This window comes from Rhinichthys klamathensis, unplaced genomic scaffold (genome assembly GCF_029890125.1).
Source record: "Rhinichthys klamathensis goyatoka isolate OS25496 unplaced genomic scaffold, OSU_Roscu_1.1 h1tg000414l_1, whole genome shotgun sequence".
Classification (NCBI taxonomy): Eukaryota; Metazoa; Chordata; class Actinopteri; order Cypriniformes; family Leuciscidae; genus Rhinichthys; species Rhinichthys klamathensis.
In genome coordinates, this window is record NW_026606914.1 from 393,490 (window position 1) to 417,205 (window position 23,716).

At 39.2% G+C, this 23,716-nt stretch overlaps 1 protein-coding gene across 1 annotated transcript; it reads right to left on the bottom strand.

Moving 5' to 3' along the window:
• Positions 1 to 2,805: 2,805 nt before the first annotated feature.
• On the bottom strand, positions 2,806 to 15,107 carry rraga (Ras-related GTP binding A). The gene is made up of 10 exons (XM_056235192.1): positions 14,986 to 15,107; positions 12,625 to 12,709; positions 10,568 to 10,667; positions 9,960 to 10,026; positions 9,639 to 9,861; positions 9,192 to 9,287; positions 8,023 to 8,145; positions 4,829 to 4,920; positions 4,633 to 4,748; positions 2,806 to 2,957 (listed from the first exon to the last, which is right to left on the bottom strand). Exons 2-10 carry the CDS (start codon positions 12,649 to 12,651, stop codon positions 2,854 to 2,856), a joined length of 948 nt encoding a protein of 315 aa, XP_056091167.1. The 5' UTR covers positions 12,652 to 12,709; positions 14,986 to 15,107; the 3' UTR covers positions 2,806 to 2,853.
• Positions 15,108 to 23,716: the final 8,609 nt, after the last annotated feature.

Below are 23,716 nucleotides of genomic sequence, written 5' to 3' on the forward strand. Positions count from 1 at the left end.
TAGAATCCTTACTAAAAGTGTACGTGCGTCCGAAAGCCAAAAATGGCGTACGCAAACAAATATTCTGACTTATAAAACCGTGCGTACGCCAGAACCTGCGCAGAATTCACTTTATAAATCCCAGTCAGCGGAAGATTGAGCACACTTGCGTCTCCTCCCTGAAATAACCATATATGGAGCTTACAACGCCTAGTTTTACTATGCATATCCTAATCTGCATATCATTTGCATATGATTATTCATCCACGTGATAACATATGTTTAACGGTACAAGACATTTGGAAAATATGAAATACGGATGTGCCGTCACATTAGTTACATTAATAAAAAATAATTTAGTAGCCTATATCCTTGCCTTGTTTTTGAATAAATAAATCAAATAGTGTAAAATACATTTCAGAGAAAGTTTTTCTCAATCTTTTCCACTGGCCAAAGTTTAATTGATTTATATTTTTAATGGAAACAGATAGACCTTGTAGTGCATTATTTGCACAAAACTGTTTTCTCAGACAATCTGCTATTATCATGATAAGCAATTATCTCTGTAGTTAACACATTAAAACACAGCATGACAGAGGGAAAGTGTTTGAAAGCATTGCATCCACAACAAATATTTCTATTCATTGAATATAAAAAAATGTTGTAACTTCTCAGTAATGATTTCATGTAATTTAAGTGTCTAACTCCATTCATCAGAATGGCATATTTAATCTAAATGTTTATATCAGAAGTAAAACAGTTTTATTTATTTAAACTGTTATTGTGAACATATTTCACAGAACACTGTATTTATGATTATAATGAAGATTTACGGTTTTAGATAGGCTGCGTCAGTTTCACTAAAGAACAAAGGGATGGACATTTAAAAAGGGATGGATGTTTGCTTCATGTGATAGGCTTGGTGAGTGAAATTATATTTGTATTATCTTTCTGTATACTGTATGTATAATTTTCTTTAGAATGTCGGTCTAAAAGTGACCAAAAAGACATTTAGCTCCAGCTCACCATCGGTGTCACCAAACTGCTCCGTCTCCAAAACGTGCGTACGCACGGCTCAAAGTTTGCTTTAAGGTGCGCACATTCTCCCGTCAAGTTTGTTTTTTATAGATCACAACCTTTGCGTGGAAACTGGCGTACGTACGTTTCCAGCCCCGTTTTGTGCGTACGCACGCTTTATAAATGAGACCCCTGGTGACTGTGGGGGCCATTTTAGTACAGTGAACTCATTGTCATGTTCAAGAAACCAATTTTAAATGATTCGAGCTTTGTGACATGGTGCATTATCCTGCTGGAAGTAGCCATCAGAGCATGGGTACTAGCCTCGTGAGACCATCCTGATCTCGCGAGCTTTCAAGGTTTCACTCGCAGATCAGTCTGGATACTTTCCGTTAAAGAAAATTTGGGAGCAGTTCACCAAACGAACGTCCAATCAGCGTTGGCTTTGAGGCGGGTTGAGGTGTGACGCAACGAGAAGCGCGTCAGTTCAGTCTAAAGAACATGTCGGCTTCAGCGGATGAAACTAGCATCAGCGTGGCTATCGAGCGAGTTTTATCGGAATTACAGAGTATTTCTTCACTGAAAGAAGAGCAAAACACTGCTCTGGAGGCTTTTCTCAGAGGAAAAGATACGCTCTGTTAGTACGTCATATGCTTCGTTGATCTGATTGGTTGATTTGGCCCGTCTATCACCAACATAGGCCAATCAGCTAACCAGTATTTTCGCCCCTTACCAAAACTACTTCAACGGAAGGTTTCCAGATGGATATGCGGAGCAAATCCATCTGGCGGAGTCAGGTTACATGGGTACATGGTGGCCATGAAGGGATGGACATGGTCAGAAACAATGCTCAGGTAGGCCGTGGCATTTAAACGATGCCCAATTGGCACTAAGGGGCCTAAAGTGTGCCAAGAAAACATCCCCCACACCATTACACCACCACCACCAGCCTGCACAGTGGTAACAAGGCATGATGGATCCATGTTCTCATTCTGTTTACGCCAAATTCTGACTCTACCATCTGAATGTCTCAACAGAAATCGAGACTCATCAGACCAGGCAACATTTTTCCAGTCTTCAACTGTCCAATTTTGGTGAGCTCTTGCAAATTGTAGCCTCTTTTTCCTATTTGTAGTGGAGATGAGTGGTACCCGGTGGGGTCTTATGCTGTTGTAGCCCATACGCCTCAAGGTTGTGCGTGTTGTGGCTTCACAAATGCTTTGCTGCATACCTCGGTTGTAACGAGTGGTTATTTCCGTCAAAGTTACTCTTCTTTCAGCTTGAATCAGTCGGCCCATTCTCCTCTGACCTCTAGCATCAACAAGGCATTTTCGCCCACAGGACTGCCGCATACGGGATGTTTTTCCCTTTTCACACCATTCTTTGTAAACCCTAGAAATGGTTGTGCGTGAAAATCCCAGTAACTGAGCAGATTGTGAATTACTCAGACCGGCCCGTCTGGCACCAACAACCATGCCACGCTCAAAATTGCTTAAATCACCTTTCTTTCCCATTCTGACATTCAGTTGAGGATTTCAGGAGATTGTCTTGACCAGGACCACACCCCTAAATGCATTGAAGCAACTGCCATGTGATTGGTTGATTAGATAATTGCATTAATGAGAAATTGAACAGGTGTTCCTAATAATCCTTTAGGTGAGTGTATAAACTGTCAGTCTTTTCCTTAGAATTGGACTTTATAACTCACAATTGCAAAGATGTCAGAATGTAAGAGATGTAAACTCGCAATTGCATCTTATAAAGTCAGATTTGGGTGATATGAAGTCAGAATTGTGAAATATAAACTTACAATTGCGAGAAAAAAGTTCAGACACTCAAACTCTCTATGCTGGCAGTCTAGCGCATGCGCATGTGCAGACTGTGTTTGGGCCCGTCCACACGCTCAAGCTTCTCAAAGTGTCTCCTGGCGTTCCGGATGTTGATGAGGGTAGCAGCAGAAGCTGGAAGAGAGAGAGAGAGAGAGAGAGAGAGAGAGAGGCTTTACTCTGGGTCACAATGTGCTTTTCTCAAACCTCATTTGGAGTGCAGATGGTGAAAGAACGATTTGGAGGTGTTTTGAAATGCAAGGAAGGACAGTTTCTAATTGCATGCAGGTTCTGAAAGCTGCTAAACCTGTGTGTAAATGAGGAACTGTCAAATCCAACACAAGTTAAGCATGGAGTGCCACAAGGTTCAATCTTATGTCCCCTATTGTTCTGAATTTTTCATTATTGTCAGTCACTTGTCAAGTGATTTTTTAAAAACTTGAAGCAGGAGAATAAAGGCTTACTCTACTTCTCAGTCAATTCTTTCTCCACTTTTATCAGCTTTCATTCTTGTCTTCTGTTTATTTAAATAAAAGACTGTGTGAATGATCAGACAAGCCACTCTATCAATGCCATTATTTGAATAAAAGTAAATAAATTGCTGAAGATACAATGGAATATGCTAATGTATCATCAAACATGGCAGTGATGAGATGGAATGAAAATCAATCGAACCCTGGCATGAATAAGGTTGAGATGTTAAGACTATAAATGCACATTCTGTGGCATGGCTTCAACTTTTAAATAGAAAAAAAAGGAAAATTAACCACTTAACCCTTCATATTCATAATAGTGTAATACAGCACAATTATCAGTGATATCCAACACATACACGTGTTGACATCTAAAATAAAAAATGTGTTTCATGGTTTCACTGCCCATTTTTAAAACCAAATTCCTACACCTATTATAATACCTACATGCATCTTTCCCTGATGCAGAAAAGTTAGTTCATGCATTCATGACTTTAAGCCATTAGAGAATTATAATAATCTAGTATCAATGTCCTAGTCATGAATAAAGTCATGAATTATGTTCCCTGTGAACTATTATGTTTTTATTTTAAGCTCTCAATTTTGTGTATTATGTTCCCTGTGATTTAACATGTTTTTATTGCTAATGTTATTGTGTAATTGCTATTATGTAAAGCACATTGGGTTACCGTTCTGTGTATGAAATGGGCTATATCAATAAACCTGAACCTAGTCACCATAATCAAGCTTCAAGTTTCGTCAAAATGCAGAAACTAGGCAGATCCAGAAATCTTGCTGATGGATGCCCTTACAATTGAAACATACTACTCAATTACATTTATTTAATGAACACGTGACTAGTATTACCCACTCTGAGTACGGTAATTTAGAAAATATTTGGCAAAAATAAATATTTTAGTCAAGAAATACGGCTTAATTGTCATGAAAATGTCACCCAAAAATTACAGAATCTTGGAATTATATAAGAGCTGGTCATTTGTGGTCATGATATCCCCGAATAAGCACTGCTTCAGTCTAAAAATCAAAGAAAGGAAAGATTTCTTTCCCCAACATGTTAGACCACAGTTGAGTGTAATAACTAACCTATTAACCTAAGTTAATAACTAATGATCTTTGCAACGGAAGTGAATCAATCAAAACTAACTTTAGCGGGACAATAACTTTATTCTAGAGCTGCTGTAAAGCCCAAACAATCTGTTACTTTAATTTCCTATTATCACTGTAAAGCTGCTTTGAAAAAAGCGCAATATAAATGAAAGTGACTTGACTTGTAATGTGAGATTATCAGGTGGCAAAACCTGCATGCTGATGCTTACGTATAGACGGGTCTGACATGATCACCATGACGTAGGTGTTGGACGTGAACACGTCGATAAAGGCAGCAAAGTTAGAGTTTCGCACTTCCATGCTTTGGAAAGAGGCCGCCAACTTGCTGTGGGACAGAGAGAAATGTCAACATGACCATGACGTCGTGTTCAGAACTTACAACTACATGAGCAGAGTCTGACTGACCTGCAGCTCAGCTTGAACTGCTTGATGATGTTACTGATCTTCTCAAAGCGGTGAGCGTCACGCTGTTCCTTACACTGATAATGAGAGATCACCTGACAAGACACAAGTATACATGTCAAATCATTCGTTTGTAAAGCACCTTTACACAACAACTTCTGTTCATGTTCACTGCAGTTTTCCCTTTTTTGTGTGTTTTGTTTGCAGAGTTCGACTGAATCTGTATACATGTCAAACAGCAATTGTTATTTAAGCTAGAAGTGTCAGAAAACTGACCACAGAAATAATCTGCTCCTGCCTATTAAACCTGCTCAGTATCCAAAGAACTACAGTTTCAGGCATTTGGTGTTGGGCGGTTTAGGATGTCTGGCACCAGTTTACCATGATGGCGGAGAGTGGAAGAACGCTGACTCTCTCACTTTTTGCATTGCATATTTTCAGATAATCTGGTGTTAAAGGATTAGTTCAGTTCAGAATTAAAATTTCCTGATATTTTTCGACCCCCACATCATCCAAGATGTCCATGTATTTCTTTCTTCGGCCAGGATTTTTCTCCATATAGAGACTTCAATAGGGTTCAACGGTTTGAAGGTCCAAATTGCAGTTTCAGTGCCTCTACACGATCCCAGCCGAGGAATACGAGTCTTATCTAGCCAAACCATCGCTCATTTTCTAAAGTAAAATAAACATTTATATACTTTTTAACCACCAATGCTCATCTTGCTCTAGCTGCGAATGCGCCACACATTACGTAATCACGTTGAAAGGTCACACGTGTTCCGGTTCAAAAATGTAGGATAGGGCGAAAAACTCCATCTCATTTTCTCCTCCAACTTCAAAATCGGCAGACATCGTTGCTTTAACTCAAACGTTATCTAAAAAAAAAAAAAAAAAAAAGGTAGTCTTTGCACATTCGCTTTGTAAACACTAGGTCCGTACTTCCGCCTACGTCACACCATCAACGTGATTATGTGGCGCATCACAGCTAGTGCAAGACAAGCTTTTGAGGTTAAAAAGTATATTTATTTATTTTTAGAAAATGAGCGATTGGTTTGTCTAGATAAGACTCTTAATCCTCGGCTGGGCTCGTGTAGAGACTTTGAAGCTGCACTGAAACTGCAATATGGACCTTCAAACTAGAGGGCTGCATTGGGATTGAGTCCCGCCGGGTCCCGCGGGACCCAACGCAAATCTCGCGGGAGCGGGCGGTTTGAACTTTGCTGCGGGCGGGAATGGGCGGACAAAAAAAAACCCTGCGGGATCGGGAGGTTGCCTAACGACATGATGGAGATGTCAATGATGTGGAAAAGAACCTTAAACGAGGTATTTACAGCACAAAACCTGAGCAAGGCAAGTCTGACATTTACTATTCATCTTCCTGATCAGTGCGTCAGAATACATGCAGGCCAGGGAAACGAAACCAACAACCCCATGAATCTCTTTAATAATAGCAATACAAATACGCGCTTTTTTTTCCTGCGGGACGGGAGAAGACACAAAGTCAATGCATCTCTATTATTGTGCGGGAATAAATTCTCCAAGTTTTGCGGGTGCGGGCGGGAGTGGACATACATATTGCGGGAGCGGGCGGGAGTGTAACATACGTTGCGGGAGCGGGCGGTAATGGTCAGAAATTCGGCGGGCGCGGGCGGGAGCGGGATGAAGAAAACAGTCCCGCGCAGGACTCTACTTCAAACCGTTGAACCCCATTGAAGTCACTATATGGAGAAAAACCCTGGAATGTTTTCCTCAAAAACCTTCATTTCTTTTCGACTGAAGAAAGAAATACATGGACATCTTGGATGATGTGGGGGTGAGTAAATGATCAGGAAATTTTAATTCTGAAGTGAACTAATCCTTTAAATGATGATGTGACTATGGATAAAAAGTTAGTGTTTGACAGAGAAGGTTGTGTGTTTCACTTATAGCAATTCATTGAAAATCTGTCCTCAAACCATCCTTTTGTTGGCAGGCAACAAGCCCTCATTGGCAACATGGGGAAAGGTGGAACAAGGCACGTGTTAGCGACTCTGGATACCAATGGTCCACGGGGCCCTATTGTCCATTCAAGTTCCCCTGAAATTTGAATGGACCCTTCACTTCAGCAGGGATCTGGCAACACCATAACTATTTTGAAGCGGTTATGTCCAGTTTTTCAAAGTTTTCACCTTTCGTGCGCTCAGTGTGATTGGTGCCAGACCTGGTCATTCATTTTTGATACACTTATTAAAGCCTAGTTCACACTACATGATTTTAAAACGTCGGGCTGAACTGTGCGGTTCACACTACATGACTTGCTCTCTGTGAAATCAGGAGTGTTCAAGTTGTTGAGCTACTTCACACCACACGACACAACGTGATTGATCCGCAACAGGAGGTAACGCACTACACGAGTTGACAACAACTCTGTCACCCAACGATTCTATCTTGTCTACAAACCACGTTTTGTCACGAAAAATCACGCGATAAAACGAACCGGAAATGACGCCAATACCCAGCTAAGAAGAACACAACACGCGAACATGCCTTGCTCTGATTGGCTGCAGCTCATGACATCACGTGAGCTTGAGTCGTGCGAGAGCTCTGGATATCTAGCATGCTAGATATTTTTCTGGGCTCGGCGACGCGTCTGTGAGGTGTCTGCGAGCGTCTTTAATGCGTTGTTGGCTCTTTCATACTAACAGATTGGCGAGCGTTCATCGCCCGCTAATCTCCCGCGATTTGCACGCGATAACACCCTGACCTGTCGGCGAGCTCAACGATTTGCAAATCGGGCTTAAAATCATGTAGTGTGAACTAAGCTTAAAACAACCTCTGAATAGCCAGAGAACTGAGCAATGAATCGTTTTTATGTGAAGTCAAAATCTAGTCAGAATTCTAGTCAAAATCCCCACACCACAATGAGTTGTGTGCTTCGTGCAAAAGCATGACCATGCAATAATTCAACTCACTGTTGATTGTTTTCATTATAAATTAGTTTTTGCAGACCTACAATTTAGTTCTATAGAGCTGACAAATACATATAAAACTAAATTTTTAGTTTAGTTATATTTGACCATGTAAAACTGCAAACATAAAATGACAATAAAAGCATAACATGAGGTCATGCCGACATTTTGCAGCGTAAATTTGAATATACCGGTATGCAAGTATCGTGTGCAATGTGTGCAAGCACTGTGTTTCAGTTTGGTACAAACCAGGAAAGTAGCTCTTTCAAAAAGTAAGACTTCATCTGCCTCAATGATCTGAGCGAAGTTGCGCAGGTTACACTCAAGCTGCTGTACATTAGGAATGAGCTGATACACGATACTGGACCACGCCTGCAGACACAAACACACATGACAACATATTCAACTTTCTTACTGTCGGATTGGTGACTTATTTCATACTCAAACGTATTCAACTGTATTCTTTTAATGTCTTTTATCCATTTTTTCCTTTTTATCACTAATCGTTTCTTTATGAATTCCATACATTGATAGCCATGTACCATTTAATGTTATTCATTTCTACTATATATTTTGATATGTTTGATTATTTTCAAATGTAAGATCTTTTGTGTCTTCCTTTGGAATTAATTACTTGATGTACCAAATCATATCGAAATATGCATCTCTGCAGAGAATGCAAGATCTGCAATATGCTCTTAAAGGGAAAGTTGTCCCAAAAATGAACATTTTGTAATCACTTACTCGCCCTCAAGTTGTTCCAAACCTGTATGAGTTTATGTCTTCTGTTGAACACAAAAGAAGATATTTTAAAGAATGTCAGTAACCAGACAGTTAACAGTAGCCATTGACTTCCATACCAGGAAGAAACATTACTATGAAGTCAATGGGGCCCATCAACAGTTTGGTTACCCATATTCTTCAAAAGATCTTACAGGTTTGTAACAACTTGAGGGTGAGTAAAGGATGACAATTACATTTTATTGGGTGAACTATCCCTTTTAAGGTGTTAAAACCACAATGGCTTATTCTGTGTGCCTTACAAGGACCATGGTGACCTAATAAGACCTGCTTGGATACAAATAACAATAGGTACTACTTTCCCTAGTCCCTTCCTGTTACATAGGCACAACATCTAAAATTTGTCGTTTCAGAGGACACTGGGTTTCTTCTGCTGATGCTTCTCTTTTTCCTCTCCTTGCATTCTGCAAATATCTTACTTCTTTTGGGCCTTTCTTTCTACTCTGATCTTCACAAACCTCATCTGTTGGATACAATACTTTGGATATTACTTACTTTGGATATATATTACAATTAAAGTGGTGTAATAGTGCAATTACAATACTTTTTTATATACAATATATTTTTTTTTTATATATACAATTTGTTATTCCTTATTCAAATGCACACAGTCTTACTTTATACAGCGTCTCGTCCCAAATGGACGTTCTGAAGCAGGTGCAGGCTAGTGGGCGAGACAGTCTTTTTAGGTCCTCCTCACGCTCTTTAAAAATCTAAATAATCACAAAGAAATGAACAGATATTAATTGACACTGTTTATGTGGATTTCATTGTATTTTACCAGTCTGAAGACAGTCTACATGGACTTGCTCAAGACTCCTTACAGTAATGAGAATGAGATTGTCTTTGCATTTCAGTGATGAGAATTTGAGGGGAGGGAACATGCTTTTGTACATTAGAAAATCTTAGTACATACTAGTAGTTAGAGACAATTAATATAAAATGGGGCCATTTTTGGGATTCAATGTGACCCAGACGTCTTCTTGCAAGCAGGTTTCTTGAGATTAACAGTCAAGGGATTACAAAAAAGTCCTCAAAAAAGGAAGTTTCCGCTCATATCGTACCAGGTCTCTCTGGTCCTCCTGGACCAGGTCCATCTTGTGTACCAGGCAGAAGATCTTTGCGTCAGGCGAGTTCTGCAGGATGGCTTCCAGACACGACTGGTAGTAATGCATATCTTTCTCCAGCTCTCGGCTCTCCACGTCAAACACATAGATCAACACCTCTACATTGCGAAAGATGTTGTCTCTTTGACTCGTGAAGTAGTTTTCCATGAAAGTGTCCTGCCTGTGCAATTCACATGTAAAGATGAAGCGAAAATTAAATCATCTTCACAAAAGCCATCCAACAAAACTCTTTCGCACAGGGGTGCTCGTGACACTTACCCACCGCAGTCCCACAGGTTCAGCACCAGATTGCCCAGAAACCGCACATGAGAGTGCTCCACATCAACTGAAATGAGAAAATACACCTGATTTTAAGCTTTCACTGATCAATATTGATTTGTTTAAATATATATTGTGCCTGGATCGTAGTTCATACGTGTCATAATATATGTTGACATTAACATCATGCATCAGGTCTCATTTTAATTAATGTAAAACAAGGGAAATTATTTAATATGTTATGCAACTCTACAGTACAAATTAAAAGAAGTACCACAAATGATTTTTTAAGCCACTGAGAACAATAACCACTGCAGAAAACAGCCCTAAAAATAGTAATTTTTAAAACAAAATATATAGCAAAGGACCAGTAAATGTTTTAATGTGTTTTGGGAAAATTTCTCCACCTCTGCAGCCCGAAATCTCATTTGCACTTTTGCATTTTCTAACCTGAAGCTCTGATCACAAAAAACACATAAGAGCCTGGTGTCGCTGAAGTAAAACCTGATGCGTCTCGAGGTGTCATGCAGGTTTGGAACAAAAGGAGTTTGAATCAAACATGACAGGATTCGCATTTTCTAGGGAACTATATCTCGTAAATGTCATACTTGTGGCTCCAAGGCGGCGAGTGTCTCTGGCGATGTAATTTGCAAATATAATTGACCTCATACTGGTCTTTCCTGATCCACTTTTACCCATCAACAGCACCTGCACACAAAAAAGAGAGAGGGTCATTTCATGAGGGGAGAGCTGGAATCTATAAATTAGGGCAGTGCTTCTCAAACATGTGGTTCGTTTTACATTAAAGCTCTTTGTCGCCATCTCTGTTCGGAATCTGCAATTGCAGTTATTCGCGGAATTATCAACTTTACGTGGGTTGTGCCTCGGCACGGCACAGCACGGATGAACACAATGTTTTGAGGAGAGTGTGTGTCTGTCAGTCGCCGCGCCGGTGTCGATACTGGCATTCAGAATCACAGATGCAACTTTTTGAAAGTATGACCAACATAATCATTTTCACCGGAAAATGTCATCTGAACAAGTAACATCCACTTTTGTTCTGAACAACTAAGGGGGAAAAAGCATTGCAGTAAATCACGCTGATTAAATTTAACAATCGCTTATCAGATCACGTCAAACCGTGCAAAATATACTTTGTTCTCAAATTGTTAATGTTATCAACATCAGCATTGCGTGACTACATTTAATGCCCTTCCGATATGTATCCTTGTTTTCGCATGGGTCGGTTGCAGTCTCTTTTTTTTCCTGTAGCCACTCAGAAGTCTTACATTTTACAACGGGTGAATCTCCAGTTGTCACTGGTGATTGTCGTTTGAACCTTTCTGGATCCGCCATCAAATTGATAAGTTTAATTATATCAAGTGCTGTGAGAAAAGGGTATAAATCTCCACCTCCTGCATCCTCACACGCAATATAGCCTACTAGCCGAGACGACTCCTTTATGTGTTCAGATGTGTGTGTACAGATGTGTGTACAGATGTGACGTAATGACGTAAAGACATGCTCGAATCTCCCGCTGAAATCCACCAGTACCACTGGAGTTAAAAACATTATTACAAGCTTACCGTTTTGAATCGAGCTAAGGCAAGCAGATAGCGTTGAACACTTGCTGGTTATGTATTTGCTCAAATTTATTTTGGATAATTTTTAACCCAAAAAAGCTATGGAATGCAGCTTTAAAATAAAGCATATAATCTGCACCTAAGATTATCCTTGTAGTACTTTGTATGTTATTCCAACCGAAACACCACAGAAAAAGAAACTGTTTGTAAAAAGTGATTTTCTCTGCTTTTTGCTCAAAATGTTGCTTTTTTATGAAACTCGCCCACATTTAAGTGAAGCTGGAATAAAATGTTTAAAAGCAGAGGGTCTGTTCTTTCATTTGATATATTGCATGTTCAGATATTCACACAGCAAAAGATTCTGGGGGCCATGAACCTTTTGTGAAAATGATTCAACGCTGTGGCTGGCAACTTAAAAAAAAAAACACAGAAAGGGAAAGAGTTAGCATGGAAAAGATCAATTTTCTCACATGTTGCGTCGCGTCTGGTTAGGACACGGTGTAGGCTCTGGTGGTATGGTGGATTTTTGTCCATATTTTGTTTAGATATAATATGATTACTTGAGAATGTCATTGTTGTATGGCATAGGAATCATGTCATACCCTATGATTATACCCTATGATTATGTGAATCGCCGCCACTGGATAAGATGTTTTTTTTTTAATGGATGTCAAAAAAAAAGAAAGCTGACATTTCCTTTCTAAGTTAAAGATCGAGAGATTATGAAAAATATTTTTAAAGTGTATACGCAGCAAGAAAAAACAGCACTGAAAGCTGAAAGAAAATATGAATATAGCCATGCAAGTGCATTTACGGTTTATAATCTATATAGTTCAATAAGCTTAGAAAATATGTTATCTTAGAAACTTCAAAAGCTTTGCATATTAATTCTAAAGCTAAGTTATATTATACATTATATTGATATTCATTTAAAAGAAAAGCTTAATAGATACAGTGACAGTCCGACAACGGACGCACACATTGTTCATGGCTGTATAGTGTGTGTGGTAAATGTTTTATATCTTAAAGTGAAGTGAAACACATCAACAGTCACGGTGTTATATAACAGTGGTTAAGCTCACCTTCTTCTTCATGGCTGTGCTGGACATTTCCCCGCTGGACTTCACTTCACCACTGTAAACCACTGTAACTGCAGATTATCAAAACCTGCAACGAGACCAGAACACACACGTCATCACTCTTCTGTCTGACTGAGTGCCACAATAATCAGGACTCCATTAATTTAAAACTCTGTAGGTTTTCATCAGTACTCAGTCACCTTTATCACTGTAGGACTTCTCATTCAACAATGTTCTGATGTAAATCATTTTATTCTACATAACTGATGAAACTACATAACTAACTCAATCGATATCTCTGCAAAAGAGCACATGAAATCTGATCTCCCACCCAAATCTGATTTTCTGCAGATTCTGGTAGTTTTTTTGTTAAAGGGGTGATTCAGGATTTTGGACATCGGGCCTCATTTCCAAGTTAGCTTTATCAGTGGAGACAGTTTTCAAAAATTTTCATCCAGTCGTTCCAGTTGCATAGTTCGCCGGTGCTAGGCTAGCGCGAGTCAACGGTAACTGCTAGCCTGCCATTAAAAACAGTTTTACCCACTCCACAGTTCCCCAAAAGCAGATAAATTATAACGCCAGACTATCGATGTAAATGTCTGTCTGTGTGTGATTGCTTTATACTGACCTTGTGTACTGTATTTTTTTTTCTTTACCTCATAATGTAACCACTGTGATCTCCTGATGTGTGAAAACTTTTTTAAACATTTATGATACAAGCCTTCATGAGCTGCGCTTGTATATAGAGTTGTGCAGTATGACATCACTTTGTAGACCAAAACGCGGAAACGAGTTGCATTTGAGCACTTCCAGTTCCATCGTCCCGAAGTCAGTGGGTTTTTTGAATGGGGTTTTGGTTAAAAAGCTGAAATAAGGTCTATGGTGAACACAAGCTCAAGACACTTTCACGTTTTATTCTACGACATTAAATACACCGGTATTACCCCACTCGTGATTTTTTTAAGCTGTTACGTGTCTTGAAAAAAGGTGGCTGCTAGCAAGTGTCTAAATGGGACTACAGGGGCTGTCGAGGAGATTAAGCAGCATCACACTGAACAGGTAAACCCGCTTTTACAGCATCGGTATGCTCATAATTGTGCTCTTACAAACTATTCTAACTCAGACGTTCTGGGAAAATGTTTTTAGATAAAGACTGAAAGAGTTGTCAGAAGTTTAGTGATGGTGACGTTGAATCCGTGGGAGCGTGGTGGTGTTCGTTTATAGCCTACCTTTAGCTTTTCACTTCTGGCATCTGCATTTAGGCTTCAAAATTCAGAAACATTGTGTTCATCTGTGACAATTAAGGATGATCAAAATGGCATTTTCGGTTTTTAAATTCAGATTCAGTAAAATTATTGAATTTAATCAAAAAAGTCTAATAATAATAATACAATTAAAAAATAATTTAAAATAAGAAAAGACAAAAAATTAAGTCATTTTTGGTTTTCGGCCAAGTGCATCCAGAAGACAGTGTCAAATCTACGGTAAACAATTAAGTTGTAGTAACCTGCCATTGTTATCTTATGGAGCAATATCTCTAGGCTACATAATCTAAAAAACTGCATAACCTCGTGTGTAGGTTGATGTTTAATATAGCACTGAAAATTCTATTTGAATTATTAATTTCACCAGACACAGTTAGAAACTTAATGGCACGTACGTTTGGAAACTTAAGTATTAATAAATAAATTAATTATTGTGTATTAGATACGAAATAAAATCTGTACATTTACAAAAATAAATAAATAAACACCAAGAGATCGGCAAACAAATTATGCTCGAGATTTTCCAAGAACTTTGAGACCTTTTGCATCCCTATTTGAGTCGATTTCTAGTGGATGTACGTTATATGGTCCGTTTCCCTCAGGTTCGTTCACACACAGGTGTCAATCAGACTGAAAAGTACTACTACATCATCATCTTCGTCATCATCGTCATCACATGTTCCAGACAGTAACGTTTGACAACGACAGAGTGCCTGAATTAATTTGCCTTAAATGTGTTTCTAACAACCTCATTTGTGAAATACATGCTATGGCTTATGCTACACGCTATTTGCTTTGAACATTTGTCCAATACAAAGACAATCGAGCATTTTTCTGTGTCTTCAATGTCCAAACGAATTCTGAGGGCAGAGACGCGCTGTGGTTTTGCAAGATCGGGTATTTGTTTGTCACTTCCCGCTAATGACTTAACGTTACTCAGATCTTAAATACCATATTACGAAATGAAGACTGTTCTTTGTTTTCCTCTGCTGAAGTCGGCAACTCTACACTACTAGCGCTGTGCTCAATACGACAGAAGAGTCGAAATAGAAGAGACGCTTGCTGTTAATGTGGGTAATGTTGACAAATAATCACATACCTGATTAAACTCCCCATCGATGTTTGTGTCTCCTGCAAGTTCGCGAATGGTGACGACGAGCACGTGACTAACAGCTGCTGTCTCGCGATGACTTGACACACTCCGCTCGGATGACGTCGGCGCACAAGTGGCATTCACGTGACTAGAGTCACACTGTTTATCTTGTAAATACCGAGAATGTCTTTCACATTATTATTATCGGAGCTTGACATTGTTGTCGTTTTCAGTATTTTTCTGTGGACAGTTCTATTACCTTTTAGATTGGGTGTTGTTAATGGGCTTTGCGACGAAAAGCACTCTATAGTATTATACAAGCCGACCAACCCCCCGCCCCCACCCAGCCCCCCTCCCTCCTCCCTCCCTCCCTCCTCATCCCCCTCATCCATGTATAATAATATAATATGTATCTTCTGTTAACCTTCAACAAGCCTAGATAAACCCAGATAAACCTTCTGTTATTTAAAAAAAACCGTTTTGTTTTGAATAATAACACAAATTATTTTACACTATCACTAAAAATAATGCTTTATGTATATTTAGGGACATTGTTAATGAAAATATTAACTAAATGACACCCACTACCTATTATTGAACATCTTTCCTGATCTGATTCATGCATTCAACTTGAATTATAGCCTAATGGAATAATTAAGTCTAATTCTCAACTTTTTGTGCTTGCTCTTTTAAATTGCCTAGAATATCTATTTTCTGTATCATTTGTAATTTCAGTTTAAAAAAAAAATTTATTTTGTGTCTGTCCCTACGTTTTGGTCAAATCTGTTACCTCTGTTATAAAACAACATAAAAATCTCCAAAGCATTCATAGAAAAAGCAGGTGACTTGTACCAAGTAATGTCTCTTCCTCTGGCGGGAAACTCTGCAAGGCACTGAGAGGTATGTCGTTATGTCATTATTCTGCTCTCATTAATTTGGACAAAATGTTTAGGATACACCAATAGTAGATTAATTATTTGTCAAATCTGTTATTGTGATATTGTAATGATCCCAGCCTAGGGGCCCCGGGGAAGGTGCTAGTCCCTTGAAGGTACTGTCAGCCATTGTCCATATAGTGGGTATCTTCTTGAATGTGTGTCCTAAAATGTCTTTGTAATAAATTAGATAAAACTAGGCCCTCCCACACAGGCACTAGTCTGCCGGAGGAATCTATGGGAACACTGGGGAGAAGTGGAATCAAATACCAGCCTGGATGTCCTTGGGTCGGTGACGCCATTCCTCCCAGGGTCCTAACGTACCCAGCTTTCCTGGCACGCCACTTACCCTGGTATTTCCTCCTATCCGGCTTAAGGGTGTCTTTCGGTGATGATGAACGGTGATGATGTTGATGGTGAGGTGGTTTCTTGCCAGGGTTGAAGACAGCACACTCCTTGGTCTCCAAACAGCAGGAAGGTCTTCAGCCGCCCATGATGTCTCTCTACTGTCCTCCAATGGAAGTGCTGTAACGTCTGCTGGATCAGGAACTTGGGAACGAGGAGCTGGATCTTCATGTTGTCGCCTCCTTCTGGATCCGCCGATACATCAAGCCCTGGTGTTCCCGCAGTTCGACCCGGTTGGTTGGTTGAGTGGTGGGAGAGATGGTAAGTCCCTGGAGCATGTCGTCATCACCCTGGGCACTGGTGAGCTGCTCTCTGGAGAAGGGTAGGCTGGTGAAGATAGTGTCCAATTCTGGCCCCGTTGGAGTGAGGGCGCAGAATTTTCCGTCGGCCGCTCTGTTGTTGGTTTGTGAAGTGTTTGAGGCGGTGGGAATGCTAATTGGAGGAAAGCCAGGGGTCGACGTGGAAGTCACTGGGCTGTTCGTTGCAGTGGGAGGGGAGATGGTGGTTTCTGAAGTCTTTATTTGTTCCAACTATTTTGCCAACTTCTTGTCCCTCCTCTTTAAACACTCGCTGACATCTCTCTCCAGTGTCGCCACGGCATCCTTAAAGGATTCCTCCATTTTAAAGTCCACAGCCTCTCAAAAATACACTTCACGGTTAAGAGAACTTTCAACAGAGTCTTTAAAATCCTTCTCCAGTTTTAAAACAATGTTTTAAAGAGCAACCACCTCAGCACGTAGCTTTTTACACTCACATTGTTGTAAGAACCGTTCATCATTAAAACCAGCAGATGTATTAAAAGAAGCTGCATTATCTTGATTAGTCGTCATTTTAAAACACTCTTCTCAACACAGCTTTTAAAAATCTTTAAATGTCCCCGTACGGGCCACCATATGTAACTCTACCGATTAGGCCGATTGTTACAATATGATGAAAGCACATAAAATTCAGTTTTTAGACATGCAATTTGGTATCTGGTTGGATGTTAGCATCTTAAGCTAAAGCACAAAATGGTGTAAAATGTCAACTCTGTTATCATCAACTCTGTTAGTGGTTTAAAACATTTAACAATAACAGAGTTGACAATGAGTAACAGAGTCAAATATTCCCATCACATTTAAGCATCTTGCATTATTTTACATTTATTATGGAATCTTGGTAATTTTACTGAAAATTATACATTGGTTGTATATCATTCCAGGTTAAGGAAATTGAAAAATGGATGATGCTGTCAGCAGCAGAAAGGCAACAGCAATACGAGGCACTGCGAGATGCAGACCCTATTCTGGGTTCAGACTACATGATATCAGCCTGATTTTAGCACAATCTGTTTGACGTAGGGTGTCGTGGTGATTCGTAAACGACAATGGGCGTCAGAACAGAAGAATCCATCGTTTTATCTTGTATAGTATGTCATAGTGGATGACAACTGATGCCACGTCTGTGAAGCTTCACGATGTCATGACAGAAAGACTTGCATGTTTAATTATTTTCGGTCCTCCGCAACGGGTTCTGTCACTTCTTTGAGATTGACCAATAGGAGGCTTGATGTGTTGAGGCCTGCCGGCCCGCGAACTTGTGGTTGGGCATGGTTTCTGGTCCCACTCACACAGCAACCAGGAGAAGGAAGAGGAGGCCGGTCACGAGCTTGGCTTGACCAATGAGAAAGGTGCAATTTTCCAGCGGGAAAAATTCATTGTTTGGAAGCTGACTCATTTGTGTGATAGAAGTAAGTTGGTAGTTTGTGTCCCATTATGATCTGATTAATATAACAAGCATACAATACATGCTACAAGGAGGTGATATACCCCAGTGTGCAAGGTGTCACATTAACATTAATCTGATAGGAAGCATGAATTTTACATTATCTAGTGGTTTTGTCATAAATCATGCATAAAACAGTATACTGTACAAAATACACTATATAAGACAGTAATAATCATACACGCAATGTTCTGGAAATATGCGTGTTCCTTCATAGAAGGTGTTCTATGAATGAATGGGGAAGAGTCATTTTTATGGACATTATGTGTTTCAATAGGGAAATGGAGAGAGAGTTAACTCATTCACATTCCTTCTGGTCATAAATGGTTTTCGTGCCTGGGTGTTACTTGCACTTCGGGGGTTGTCCACAAAACTCGAACACATAGTTTGGCTGCTGATATCGTGTGAATGAGGGTTTGTTTTGAAATTTGTAAACCTCCTCTCCTAAGCAGCACTGTCAGCGACAAGGCTACTTTCCCGGCGGCAATCCAACCATCTCCATTGACTTTGCATTGCGAGAAGCTGCCTCCTTGTCATTTCTGACTTAACAAAAACAAAAAACAAAACAATGTCTAAAAGCTTCTATGTGACAAGGTGTAGAGCAAACAAGCTAAAAAACCCAGAAATAAGTTTTTATAATCTGTCGATGTGTTTTTAGTCTAGATTTGAACTGACAGTGTGTGTCTGCTTCCCAGACAGTGTTAGGAAGACTATTCCAAAGTGTTGGTGCTAAATAGGAAAAGGATCTACCGCCAGCAGTCGATTTTGATATTCTAGGTATTACCAACTGGCCGGAATTTTGAGATCGCAATAGACGTGAAGGACTATAATGCGTTAAGAGCTTGCTCAAGTTCTGGGGAGCTAAACCATTTAGTGCTTTGTAAGTAATCAGCAATCTTTAAAAATGTATACAATGTTTAATAGGGAGCCAATGCAGTGTTGACAGAACCGGGCTAATATGGTCATACTTCCTGGTTCTGGTAAGAACTCAAACTGCTGCATTTTGGACCAGCTGTAGTTTGTTTATTAAGCGTGCAGGGCAACCACCCAGTAGAGCATTACAATAATCTAGCCTTGATGTCATGAACGCATTAACTAATTGTTCTGCATTTTTAATTGAGAGCATATGACGTAATTTAGATATATTTTTAAGATGGAAAAATGCCGTTTTACAGATACTAGACACGTGACTTTCAAATGAAAGATTGGTATCAAAGAGCACACCCAGGTTCCTAACCGACGACGAAGACTTGACAGAGCAGCCATCAAGTGTTAGACAGTATTCTAGGTTATTACGTGATAACCGTTATAAGAATCTCTGTTTTTTCAGAATTAAGTTGTAGGAAATTATTAGTCATCCAGTTTTTTATATCAGCTATGCATTCCGTTAATTTTGTGGATTGGTAAGTTTCGTCAGGGCGTGAAGAAATATAGAGCTGAGTATCATCAGCATAACAGGGAAAACTAATGCCATGCTTCCTAATGATATCTCCCAAGGGTAGCATGTACAGAGTGAACAGCAACGGTCCTAGTACTGAGCCTTGTGGTACGCCATACTGAACTTATGATCGATAGAACATTTCTTCATTTACTGCTACAAACTGATAACGGTCAGATAAGTATGATTTAAACCATGCTAATGCAATTCCACTAATGCCAACATAATTTTCCAGTCTATTTAATTAAAAGAATGTTGTGGTCACTGGTATCAAATGCAGCACTAAGATCGAGTAACACTAATAGAGAGATACAACCACGATTGGATCATAAGAGCAAATAATTTGTGACTGATGAGAGCGGTCTCAGTACTATGGTACGGTCTAAATCCTGACTGAAAATCCTCGCAGATATCATTTCTTTCTAAAAAGGAACACAGTTGTGAGGATACTGCCTTTTCTAGTATCTTTGACAGAAACGGTAGATTCGAGATCGGCCTGTAATTGACTTATTCTGTAGGATCAAGTTGCATTTTTTAACGAGCGGTTTAATCATAGCCAGCGTAAACGTTTTTGGTACGTATCCTAATGACAAAGATGAATTAATGATATTAAGAAGAGGATCAATGACCTCTGGAAGCATCTCCTTCAATAGCTTAGTCGGTATAGGGTCTAACATACAAGTAGTCGATTTAGATGATTTAACGAGTTTAGAAAATTCATCCTAAAAAGTAAAGATGAAAAGTACACACAAAAAAACAATAGTTATGAATACTCTGAACTTATTTTAATCGAGTCCACTAAAACAAGGATATTTCTTAATTTTAAACGAACTCGCGCTTGCTAGCTCACAATGTCACACTCAAAGTCAAATCCAATAAGTTAAGATAACTCATAACATTTGAGGACACAGGTTACCTTAATTCGTTTAATTTTAATAGTTATGAGTACTCTGAAATTATATCAGTTGAGTTCACTAAAAGAAGATATACATTGCAGTCAAGAAATTAAGTGATTAATTAAGTGATGATTGAGCATTAGTGATGAACACCTGCAGTTAACAAGCAGAATCACTGAAGGAAAGAGGAACAACAAGAACAGAAAAAAGAGAAACACAAGAACTATAACTGGCTTCAGCCACAGCCTTAGATTAAATCAGCTGAAGATAAAAGAAGACATTAAATCTCTCAAGATCTCAGCAGAGGAGGATTAATCCACTCAACAAACAGCATTACCAGCTTCACTTATTACTAACCAGGAGTGCGTTTCCCGAAAGCATCGTTATCCAACTATGATCGCAATTTCCATTGAACTCTATTGGTAACGACGAAACTTGCGACCATAGTTGGCTTTGGGAAACGCACCCCAGACTGACTTTATTTCTGTCAGACGTCTACAGAGGTTCTTATTGAGAATTAACAGAGGTTTAGATGTTGATGATTTATTTAGTTTCATTTGAAGACACCATGATGTTGATCAGTGTTTGCTTTAGTTGAAGCAAGTTTTTAGACGGTTAGTTTTTAGATGGTAAATGGAAAAAGTTCAGCACAAAAAGGATTAGTTGGTGGGGAACTGACCCATATGCATTTGTACGATCGAGCCAAACTGAGGGTACGTTTACACGACAACGATGTGCTAAAACGGGAAAGTTTTTTCTTTGTACAGATGACAACGTTATCAAAACGATCCCCGTGCACACAGATCAGCGAAAACGACATAATGTCAAGTCAAGTCACCTTTATTTATATAGTGCTTTTTACAATACAGATTGTATCAAAGCAGCTTCACAGTGATAACATGAAAATAATGCAACAAACTTTGTTTCTAGAGGAAAATTGCATTATCGTCCACCTTAAAGGCACACCGTGTAACTTTTGGCCAAAAGAGTTGACGCATATGAGTTATTTTAAATGATTCCTCAGGCCAATTTACAGCTCTTGACACTATCAATGCTCCGAGCGGGGCTGCCCTCTTGACATACCGCCTATGTAAGTTTGGAGAAGACGCACCGGCTTTGGCCAGATCATGTGACCTGGAGAATGTATCGCAGGGAACACGGGCAAAAGAGTAATCCACGGAACAGGCAAGAAATCCAAAAACCAAGAGACATGAAACCAGGGAGAATGCTCGGAATTGCAGTGTAACACTAAACAAGACTTTGCAGATAATGAATGAGAAAACCAGGCTTATATGGGGTGAGCTAAACAAGATAATGAGACACAGGTGAATGTGATAATGGATGAAGAGTCCGGGCAGTGAGTTATGGGAGATGTAGTTTGTGAGGGAATGACAATAGTCTGATGTGGAGTGCACTCTGGTGGCTCTCAAGGGCACTACAGCTGGTGACGTTACATCATGTCACAATATATTGCAATACAAAAATAAATGCAACAATATGTATCGTGGACAGTGACAATATGTATTGGGTATATTTCACCCAAAATGAAAATTACTGTGCGTGAAAAAATCAAGTTTACAGAGTTTTAGTGTCAGAACTACATTAAACTACTATATATAATGTTGAATATAATGTAGAATAATGCAATGGGGGAACATTTGTAGGGTCCTGTTAATGCCAAGTGTCTGATGTTACCAGTAAAAGGGTCCAACATTATTTTAAATATATCTAGTCAGTGACAGAGTGCAAGCATATTCGTCTAAAATGATTCTGTTTTCAGGTTCAGAATCATGAATATTTTTTATTCTGGTGTCACTATTGTCCTGTGCATTGGGTTTCCAGCACCTAGTCCAAGCCTATTCTTTTACACACCCAATGTAATACCTAATTTACCATTTTGATGGAGTACCGCAATAATATCGTATCGTGAGTTCAGTAGGCTACAACCTAGAAGCTTTGCGCAGTTTCACTATACGTGAAATCTCACGGCCCACAGAGAAGGAAATGAATATTAGTTTTGTTTGTTTTTTGCGCACAAAAAGTATTCTCATCGCTTGATAAACTTAAGATTGAGCCACTGTAGTCACTTGGACTATTTGAACGATGTCTTTAACTTTTCTGGGCCGGCCAGTTTCGATCCCTTAAGAAGCCTATGGAGGAGTGATCCAGCTCTCAGATTTAATCAAAAATATCTTAATTTGTGTTCCGAAGATGAACGAAAGTCTTACGGGGTTGGAACAACATGAGGGAGAGTAATTACTGACAGAATATTCATTTTGGGGTGAGCTATCCATATAATCTCTTTAAATATCACAAAATAGCCTTGTCAGTCACTTTCTCATTAACACAAGATGTAGTTTTTGTGTGTGTGTGTGTTTTGGTGGGAACAAGCTAAACTGAATGGAGATCAGTTACATTCCTCAAATGAAATAGTGATGCAGGAATATGAATGATTACCTGATGAAGCAGTGATCAGGGAGAAGGAGATAAAGCAGGATAGTATCAAATCCCAGGTCAGGTGATGATCCTATTGACTACAACTCAATGTATGATCAATGTCAGCATTATCAGGAGGGTGCTTCTCTTTATATAATTGTCCATCCTCATCTGCCTTCACTAAAGGAAAGAAGGCAAGGTGCTCTGCAAGCTCACGTTCAAGTCATTTGCACTTCAAAAAAATCTGTTAAATGTCGTTAGAACTTTAATCAGGAAATTCCTAATAAACATTCCTAAAGCAAGATGCATTTTTAAGAATGTAAAATGGATGCTTTATTCAAACACTACTTTTTTTAATGAATGCATCTCATTGCAGTCATAGCAGTACAAATCAAACGCAAATAACAAGCACGCAAAACAAAAGAACAGAGAAATAATTAGGTATGATGCACCCTAGTTTGAAGAATGTTAATATAGTGCGTTACTCATTTGTTCCTGTAGTTATTCATTAATGAAGGAACAGTATTCTGTGTTACACAAATCACTGTTAATAGTTCAATGTCATGTCTCCACACATGTGTCGGCTTTCGTCAAAATGTCAATGCTGATCCAACCTTCTTAAAACACTGAAATGTCCAACTTGACCAAAATGATGGTTTGGATCAAAACTCATTGTATCAATGTCACCTTGCTAACGAGGAAAACCATATCGGAAGCAAAGTGAACTGAAAACACTCAAAGAAACAATGCAAAGACCCTGCAAACCTGAGTGAAAGAGAGAGTCTTGAAAAATAGTTAGAGAGATAAAATATGAATCCATATTTAGATTAGTATATCTTTCATTTGTTTAGCTTAGTAATCAA